The sequence below is a fragment of the Juglans microcarpa x Juglans regia genome, chromosome 2S, assembly GCF_004785595.1.
Source record: "Juglans microcarpa x Juglans regia isolate MS1-56 chromosome 2S, Jm3101_v1.0, whole genome shotgun sequence".
NCBI lineage: Eukaryota > Viridiplantae > Streptophyta > Magnoliopsida > Fagales > Juglandaceae > Juglans > Juglans microcarpa x Juglans regia.
Window position 1 is genome coordinate 20,846,756 of NC_054597.1, and position 10,835 is coordinate 20,857,590.

General features: G+C 30.0%; 1 protein-coding gene across 1 annotated transcript; it reads right to left on the bottom strand.

Annotated features, from left to right (window-relative positions):
* Positions 1-2,106: 2,106 nt before the first annotated feature.
* Positions 2,107-4,074, bottom strand: LOC121253651. The gene is made up of 3 exons (XM_041153644.1): positions 3,818-4,074; positions 2,601-2,672; positions 2,107-2,476 (listed from the first exon to the last, which is right to left on the bottom strand). Exons 1-3 carry the CDS (start codon positions 4,008-4,010, stop codon positions 2,181-2,183), a joined length of 561 nt encoding a protein of 186 aa, XP_041009578.1. The 5' UTR covers positions 4,011-4,074; the 3' UTR covers positions 2,107-2,180.
* Between the last annotated feature and the right edge of the window lie 6,761 nt (positions 4,075-10,835).

The window sequence follows — 10,835 nt, forward strand, 5'->3', positions numbered from 1 at the left end:
AATAAGTTTTGCTTCAAATCCAAAACTATCAATACACCCCGAATGTATTTTGTGCCCCTCTTTGTTTCTATAGCAATTGTACCTTTTCCTTTTACTTGGACTAAGGAACCATTTCCCATCTTGACTTAGAAATTTGATGAAGTATCAATCTCCACAAAAGTACTTTCATCTGCAGTCATGTGATTGCTATAGCCACTATCAAGAAACCACACATCATTCTTTTGCTCTGATGCCACTTGACAACTATAAAAACAAGTTTGCTTCACTTTCTTGCTCTTTGAAAAAAATTGTTTGCTCATTAATTTTTAACCGACAATCTTTTTTAATATGCCCAAACTTTTACAATTGTGACATTGAGCTTTTCCCCAGAACTAGCAATCTTTATCAACGTGACTATTTCTTTTATAAATTTCACATTTTTGTTGAGTGGACTCCACATTTCCACTTCTCTCAAAATTACTCATTCCCCTTTGTCTTCCATTTCTTCATCTTCCTCTTCCATGTCTTACACTTCCAGAAGAATCACTTTTAAATGAATCTCTTTCTTGAATTTTTGAGTTAACATTGAGTTTAGATTGAAAGACACTTTCAATTGATTTTTTGGAGTGTCTGCTCAACCTTTGCTCAAGTGTTTTAATTGAACCCATCAACTCTTAAATACTCAACTTATCAATTTCTTTAGTTTCTTCAACAACAGAAATAATGGGATCAAACTTCTTTGGCAAACTAATTAATATTTTCTCAACAATTCTTTGATACAAAATATTCTCTCCATACGTTTTCATTTGACTCACAACTTACATAAGTCTGGAAGAATAATCTTTCAATAACTCCATTTCTTTCATCTGCACATTTTCAAAATCTCTTCTCAAGGATTGAAGTTTATAGTTCTTACCTTCATCTGCACATTTGCATTTGTATAGGTTGGATTGTCTTCAAAGCTTTGCCACACGTTTTGGAAAGTTTTTGGGAACGGACAATGATACGGTTTATAGAACCCGAGCCACAGGGGCACAGTTGTGTGTAGCTGTTGATCTCAGAGACGAGCAGATTAAAGGATTTCATGTGATGTTTGGTTCGCATCAGATTTGGCAGTCGGTGGTCTATGAGAAGCCAGGTTTTTACTGTAATAAATGTTATAGGCAAGGCCATACGGAGGTGGCTTGTAGAATGGGACAGCGTGCAAGCCGTGTGCATGTCAGGAAACAGTCCAGAAACGTGGAAGGGAACAAGGATGATGGAAAAATATGGAAGGAAGTGGGTCGGAAGAACTCTGCCGTGGTGATAACCAAAGAAGATGACCATGCAAATATATGTCTTCTTCCACGAAAATAAGTCCCGCTACAAATCTTCACGCCCAGCCAATGTTTTATTTGAACATTGAAATGAGATAGAGACTTTTGTCTAAGAAATTTTTTTTCTAACACAGGGAAGGTGCACTCTCATTGAAAAAATAAGGAAAAACCTCCAAAACATATACTCTTAAGGGAGCAAGAAGGAAAATTCCGTGGATCTCCCCTCTAGCCAACCTAGAACCTTCCATATTCAATGCCTTACATTAATTAGCACTTAAAATAACTCTATAACGACATTACACTTGTCCAACATTAACCCAACTTCATAAACATGCAAGAAAATGACTAAAATGGATACAACAATGGCATTAATTTATTTTAACACAAACAGATACCTTATTTTAAAGGATGACTTTGTGTTAGAATTTCATATTCTAAAGACACTTCTCATGCCAAAATGATGTCTCAATAATACACTGAAGTTCATAGAGCTAGCAACTACCGAGTTCCTCGAGTCACTATATTTCATATTTTGTTGTCGGGGCAGGGTTTATGGATTACTGCTGCAGTATAGGCTGAGTACCCATGAAGTTAACTTTTTTGTACTCTCTTTAGAAAATCCTAGAGAAAGAAAAGGAAACTAGATGCACCCACTGGTGCGAAATGGTGCAGATACAAGCGCTAATGAAAACCTGACAAAACCAAACCTTTACATCCAGTATAATGAACTCACTAGGTAGATAAAGTCATAAAAATGAATAACAGATAATCTATACCAAATATTATAGAAGGAAAAATTTGGAAGTACTGGTCATATAAACTTCATAACTCTGCATTTAGTGTAAGGAATTATAACTTCACTATAGTAAACTAACATCACATATGTCAGGGAAAAAGCTGTACATAACCAGTTATTATTGCAATTCCTAGTATTATAAATGGTGGAAGAATTATGAAAGCTCCAATAGTGGCAAAGAAAACCGTATCATTCCTCTGAGACACCTCATCCAGGTAAGCCTGTCTTCTGACATTTCTCTTCTGTGAGATGGTTAAGAACTTGGGAGTAAACTTCTTTAAATTTTTACCCAAGGGAATGCTGAAGTCGTCATCTCTGTCTCCAACTAATTGTGCTAATTGGTCACGGATTGTTCGGCTCTGAGAGCTGCCATCACTCTCATAACCTGGTGATGATATATGATACCAAGGAAATTTTATACTGAACCCAAGTCCCGTGTAAAAAGATTAAATCTTTATGAGTGAGAATCGAATCATATGACTATTTCAATGCTGGATTAATTCACATACCATCAACCGCTGAGCTAGTGGAAGTGAGTTGTTCCAGCAGATCGAGCTGAATCCGATTGGAAGACAAAGACCCTTTTAAGATTTAAACATTAAAAGTGCATCAGAATCAACATCACGATTTTCGCAGCTAAAACTTTTATGGTTTGAAGTTAGTATATTGCATCAGTGAGCAATATTTAATAATCCTTGAGATTGAATTAGCTACCTTCTAAAGGGAACAGGAACCGAAAAATTGTGCTAATGGAATAAGAAAACTTCAAGCAGTTTGAACTACTGAACTGATGACACCTAGCTAGGAAAACAGCTCCTAATTTTCTAAATCAATCAACCAAGTGAGTATGGTTTCACAAGAAATTTGTATGGCAATGACTTTGGGATTTAATTTTCTTTTTTTTTTTTTTTTTTGCACCGGGATGCACATGCCCTATGCAAGAAGTTTCCCGCAAGTGCATCTCAGGTAATTCAAGAGAAGAGAAAAATCCATCACATGGTCCCTAGAGATTGTTTGCTCCCAGTGGGATTTGAACCTTGGACCTTGGAGGGAGCATACCATCAAAACCAACGCCTTTACCACTTGAGCCCACCCCTTAAGGGTTCAGGATTTAATTACTCGGCATATAAGTTGCACTTCAACAGCAATAATAGTCATTAACTAATAATTTCCACAAGCTTACTGCTTGCTTTCTTTCTGATATAATAAAATAGCTTGTGCATAAGATCATACAATGTGAACCTTTAAAAAAAGGTGACATGACAAGCTTTGCATATTAGCAGAATGCGAAAGATGGCAAGTAACATAGTGTCTACAGTTAGTAAAACCACGGCGTGCAATGATCCTAACAGAATTTGTTTAGTTTTCTTAAAAGTTTAGCCGATTGGTGTTGGAATTAAGATATGACAGACATTAAGCAAAATAATTCCTCTCCCTGGGACGAACAATATACTAATAACACACAAAAAGCAAGGATTGGAACTTGGAAGCCTTACAAATTAGTCTACCCTGTCAAACTCGCATCAACCAAGTGCTTTAACGTCAAACAAAAACAAACAAGACTAGAACAGCTATTTGTTTAGCCGGAAGATCAGTTTATGCTACATACCACACTATAAGGTGAGCGATTCTCTCACTAACCCCAGTTCCAAATCACTCAAAAGATATAAAAGGCAGTACCAGATAAAGAAACAATTCTTCAAAGAAGGAAAAAAAATTGCAGTACCAGATAAAGAAACAGAGGGATCCTCTTCTGTAACTCCTCGTTCAGTGCCGTGATCTGACTGAGCAGATGTTCTAAAATGAGGAGGGGAAGAAGACTGAAGCCTGATAAGGCGCCTATGTTTTGGGAACAAAGACGGAGGAGGGCTAGTAGAAGGTTTTGGGTGAAGAAATGCTGCGATGAAATTCAAGGCCATGGATCCTTCCGTGAAAATTGTACCAAGTTTATGGTTTTGCTTTCCATTTTCAGTTTTTCGAAAAAGAAGCTGTACGTAATGGCCACCTCATTTTTATTTTGGCCAAAACTATCTCCTCCACACATTTATTTCCAGGAGGCTTCTACGTGGCGATAGTATAAAAGGATTAATGTTTACGTCAGCATGTAGCCGCAGCAAAATCAAGCAAAAATATTGCGAAGCTGCCGCCAGCATCAACCGCGACGTCTAGTATAAATTTATTTTTTTATATTTTTAAATTTTTTTATTCATATTTTTTTATCATTTTAAAATATTTTTAAAAAATATAAAAAAATCAATATATTAATAATTATTTTCTTAATTATTAAGTAAAAAAAAAATTATAATAAATGAGATCAAAATGAGATGTGAAAGTAGCATTTTTCATCAAGCAAATATGTTTCTCTTCCGGCTTTGTTGGGACCAAATCGATTTATAAAAAGAGTAATATCATATACAAGTATAATAGATAACTTTTATATAAGTTTTTTGTTAAAAAATATCCTATTAATAAAAAATAATTCTTTTTATACTTTTTTTTTTAGGTGGAATCTTTTTTTATAAAAACATTTATAAAATTCATCTATTTAAGATTTATATAAATCATTTCTCTCGTAAGAATGAAAAAATTCATCAACAATGCTGGCTCCAAAATTAAAACAGTTAATTACAAATTGGTTTACATGGATTTATAATTTTGTTTACAATTTTACGTATAAGATTTATTTTGTTAATTTTTAAAAATTTATATTTTAAATTATATAATTTGTGAAAAATATATAATTTTAAAAATTATATAATTATATATTTTTCGTAAAATTTATATTTTACGAAATAATTTATACATGAAAAAATAAATTATTTTATATTTTTTTTAAATACAGTTAATATTTTTTTTACAGAATTATTATTTGAATTTTTATCGATTTGTAAAGAAATAATTTGATTTTCAATATTTTTACTGGTTGACACATGGTTTATTCACTTTACTGTGCTGTTAGAAATATAATGAGATTTATGACTAATGAAGTAGCTAATTGTGAATTTTTTTAAAAAATCAGGATTATTTCGGCAAATGTTAAAAACCGAAGAACTTATTTGCAAACTGTTTAAAACTCTGAATTTGTAATCATCTCAAATTAAAATTAGATCGTACAAATCCATTTATTTTATAGCTTACTTAAGTTTGTTGGAAAAAAGTTTTCATTTCAAAATTCTCATATTATCTCATCTCATCACATTTAATTTCTAAACATCACTCAAATACAAATATTTTCAAACTGATCATTAGAACTTTTTCAAACTAATTATTACAACTTTCTCAAACTTTCAAATAAAAAATAAAAAATAATTTAACTTTTTCAAATCACAAAACAAAAATAATATTAAAAAATATATTTTAACAATATTTTAACTTTATAATATTTTTTATTCAATTTTTTTTATCTCTTTTTCTAAAGCCTCATAAACATACTCAAACTATCTCACTACTATTTACAAACTATCTTAATATTATTTATAAAATTCATATCTCATTTCACTCCCGAAACATGTCCTTAGTTGTGAATCAAGTTATGAAATAATTATAGGTGCATTATTATCTTTATATTTAATAGAAAAATGTTGCACACTACATGTTATATTTATTTTTGAAACAATAGGAGATGTTTTAGAAGTGAAGAAAAGTATCACATTTATAAAGTAGAATGAGAGAATGATATATAGCATTACTCTATTTAATAAATTCAAAAATTTAATTTCTCAAATTCAACAAGTGATAACAAGTTTAAATTGAGTGTTTAAATATTAAAATATGAAAAATGATACACATACAATTATTTTTACAATCTTTTACACAACTCTATTTTAAACAAGAGATATTTGTATAAAATAATTTATAAAAGTAAGATCTTTTTACAGAAATACTCATAATTCAAAATATAGTTGTAAAAAAAGTTGTAAGTTTAAAATTGCTCTTAAAATATATATGAAAAAAGGATGCAATCCAATTAAATATTACTAAAATGTATAAAGGTGATTAAAATATGAATTTATTTATTAATTTCGATTAGATTACAATTTATGTCTTTAGCCTCAAGTGTCCTCATTTTTTCTTAAATATCTTGATCTACGAAGAAGATAAAATCTCTTATGTTATAAGGTTATTTATGTCATAGTCACAAACTTAAAAACAAAATACTCATTTCTCTTCAACAAAATAATTTAAAAACTCTATATTTTTATAACACCTTAACAAAAGGCCCAAACTGCATAATTTATACTTCAAAATAACTAGTCAATAATATAATTGGAATCCTATAAAACATTATAAAGAGAAAAAACTTTTCTTTTTTCAGCAATGTGAGACCCCATATACTACCTACATTAATCACTTATGAAAATAGGTGTCACAATATCCCATTTGTATTCTCAACATCCTCTTCGCGTCAGCCTATTGTAGGTGACATGTCTCTAGTCTCATATTTCTCGTTAAAATAGATTTTAATACCATTTGTAACGCCCCAATGAAAGACCCAAATCATATATCTTAAACTCTAAAAGGATTAGTGAATGATATAATTAGAGTTTTATTAGAACACTATAAAGAGTAAGAACTTCTCATTCTCCAATAATGTGAGATCTCATATGCCACAGGTTGTGATACCTCATTTTGATAAGTGATAAGAGTAGGTGGTATATGAGATTTCACATTGTTTGGGAAGTAAAAGTTTTCTCTCTATAAGATTCTAATGAGGTTCCAATTGTATCATTGACTAGTCATTTTAGAATATAAACCATATGGTTTGAGCTTTCCATTAAAGCATTACAAATGATATTAGAGACACTCCCAACAAAAAATATGGGACTTGAGCCCTACCACCAATAATGGATTGGCTTGACAAGGATGTCAGGAATATAAAGAGGAGAGATTGTGATACTCCATTTTGATATGAAAAGTGATAAGAGTAGCTTATACATGGGATCTCATATTATTTAGAAATACAAAGTTTTTGCTTTTTAATTATAATGTTTCAATAGGATTTCAATTATATCATTGACTAGTCCATTTGAAATATAGGCCATGTGGTTTGAACTATCCATTTGGGCGTTATACCTAGGTATGACAATTTTATTTTTTCAATTATTGTTACATTTCTTACAAATACATGCTTGAAAAAGTAATTAATATGTGTTTAGTTTTATCGTATTTTTATGCAAAAGAAAAAGAAAACCATCTATCACGCAATCTTAAAAAATTTAATATGGTTTTATATTGGCTTGAATTGTCTCAAATAAGTTTGAATCAACTGACTCAATATAAATCAGCTAAATGGACTAATAAGGTAGACCAATAGTAGAACTTTAGGACAAGTTTGAGAAGTGAGATAAAATAAAAATTTTGTGAATAGTAATAAGATAGTTTGTGAATAATTTTACTCACATATCCGATGTATGTGATTCTGGATGGGTTGGAAAGCTATCTTAAAGGGTTACAACTTTGTCTCTAATAAGTATTTCTAAATTCTAACTCCTGGAGTGCGTACGAGGTTTAAGTCTTAAAAGTTAAGCGACTTTTTATGCGGGAATCATGAAAGCATTAGAGTTTATTTTCTACTCTATATAAGTATATCATTAGCACGTAATTAAGGGGAAGGAGAGTCTGAGTTTTAAAATCCAATAGTCCAGAGATTATTCTTTAAGGTGTCGTTTGGATTCGAAGATGAGTTGAGATGGATTGTGAATAGCAGTGAGATGTGTTGTGAATAGTAGTGAAATTTGTGAGTTAAAGTTGATGAATAATAATGAATAGTAGTGAGATGAATTTAGATGAGTTGAGATGGGTTGCGAATACAAACCGGGCTGTTAGTTTCTTTCAAGGAGGTGGATCTGAAAGGCAGAGGCATGAGTCGTATGCTTCAACAACCGACTCCAACGAAAAGCACTAGTTTTATTATTTTTCTTTTTAATTTTATTATGAGCTAATTTTATTTTCTAGAGCTTTGATGTAGTCTAACATTGAGCACACAATTTATATTTTAAGTTATTTTATTTTCAATATTTTCATGATTGAGAGTTTATTATTTTTTCTTAATACTTGTAATTTTCTAGCTAATTATTGTTCGATCTATTGAATCGCAAGAGACCAAAAGGTGATTTGTGATTAGAGCTCTAAGATTAAGCACTACTAGTTGAGCGAAAGTAGGGGTACTTTATCGCGATTAATGTGATTTTTAAGAAAAATCTAAAGAATTTAATGAATTTATAATTAACTAAATTCACATAGAGATATAGAGTTATTAATTGGAGATGTTTTTAGTATTGATCGAAAGAAAATATTGAATAGTTAAGAGATTTTTATCATCAATTTGGGATAATTGGAATTCTATAACAATGAATAATAAATTGTGTGGGATTCGCTAGGTGAATCAAATGTTTTAGATCTATTTTTATTATGTTTAAAATTTTAATTTTAATACTCTATTCTTTAGTTTAATTTAAATAATATATTCTTTAAAATTTAATTTTTTAAATAGTAATTAATTTAGTAAATTTTAGTACTCAATAGCATAATTAATATCTGTGGGTTCGATGTCCATTTTCTTTAAAACATTTTACTACTTGTTATAATTTTGTGCACTTGCAGATATTTTCAGCACAACACTAGTTCTTAAGAACTAAAACCGGTTCTAAACCGGTGCAGTATATATTTTTATATTTTGAAAACCGGTTTAAACCGAACCGGACATATATATATATATTATATGTTAAATTGCTAAAATTTATATAACATAAAATTCTAATCTTATTATTCAAGTCTATTAATCTTATGTTATAAGATTAGTATAACATGCGATATAACATAAAAATTAATCTTATAATTTTTAATATAACATTTGATATAACAACTAAATTTTAATCTTATAATATAAAAGTAATATAACATAAAATTTTAATCTTAAATATAAACATTAATATTAAGTTATTAATACTAACTTAGTATTCTATCGCAGACTGCCTACTTTGATATACATATTCTGTACATTTTAACTCATACAAATATCGAAATCCAGTACTATGAGCATAATAAAAATCCATCGTAAATATCAGGAAAAATAAGATAGAAATATCAATAGCAATAAAATAAAATAGTAATAACAATACTATCACCAATGGCTCTGATACCAAAGGCGTATATCCCAAGTAGAATAATAAAGTATTAACAAAATAATAATGTATTAATAAGAATTAAAGGCGGTAAGACCTAACAAGAAAATTCTCTCATCCTTATGATCCTCCTTATTATGATTATTACGATTACCAGCAAGCATGGACAAAAATATTTTTAAAACAAAACAAAAATTTGCGTCATTCATGGTTCCTTCATTTTGATAAACTACAGGAAATTAAAACACTCCCGAAATGGTTCTCACTATGGTGGAAATATTATGGACCCGAACCTCTTCTCCTTCCTCTTCCCCTTCAGGAAAGTCTCCAAAATTTCATCTCACAGAATGACAACCCACCAGCATTAAATCATTGCTCACCCCTCTTACTCTTCTTTCTCAAAACAAAATTAAATTGGATTATGAAATGAGAATACGTTATCAAACCTCATCCCTCTCTCAAAACTATTATGTTCTTAGCCCGACAAGTTTCCATCAAATGGTGGGAAAAATACAATTATGATCATGTACTGAAGATATTTTCAAAAGTTACCAAAGCTCCGGACTCCAAAAAATTATTATCTGATTAACCAGCATGACATGCAGATATTATCCCTCTAAAAAGTTATTCGTGACAGATTATTGCCCAGCAAAGCGACAAATAATTTTATACAAGATTACGTGTTCTGTACTATGTTTGTTTTTAGCGTAGGCTAACACTGTTCTTGTCTTTAATGTCGGCCGGTACTGTGTTTGTCTTTTAGCGTCGGCTAATACTGTTCTTATAACGGCCGGTACTGTTCATGTATCTAATAGGGCAATTGTAGTAAAAGAGAATTCTTGATTAATTGAAACTGTTACTTCAACATACCATTTTTGAAAATTTATCTTATTAAGAATATTAATGAAATTGTCCGTTTCATCTAATGTTGAACATTCTCCCTGTTCAATATTATGTTTTTCTTCATGAAGGTTTTTTCCATTTTTCTCTATTTTTAATAATATAATTTCTTGTAATAGTTGTTCGTTTGAAACTTCTAATTTAAGATTAGATGTTTTTAAATTTTTAATTTCCTGTTTTATCTCATTGATTTCCTGTTGTATATCTTGAATCGTAATTTTCTGTTTGTCAGTTTTAAATCTACTTATTATTTCTGAAAAATTGTAAGGTGTTGAGGATGAAGTTATTGTAGTATTTTGATTATTAAATGTATTTTTTAATTTTTCTAAATAATCTTTTCTTTCTTGAGGGTTGTTGATTTTGTCTATTAATTCTAATATAATGTCTTCTTGTTAAGAAAGTACATTAATAGTTTTGTTACAAATACAATTATCCTTGTTTAGACAATTACAAATATGTACTTCATCTTCTTCTAATTCACTATCGGAAGATTGTTCTGAAAAGCTTGATTCTTTTAATTGATAAATTTCTTCTTCTGAAGAAGAACTAACCTCATCTTCACTTGAATTTATTATAAAAATGTCTATTAATTTGTCTTTTAGTGTTTCGGATATATCTAATTCATTAATTTGTTGTTTGACTTTACAGTTTGATTTGTAATGTCCTATTTTTCCGCATTTATAACAAACAATCTGCTTTTTCTTTTTATTAGTCTTTTTA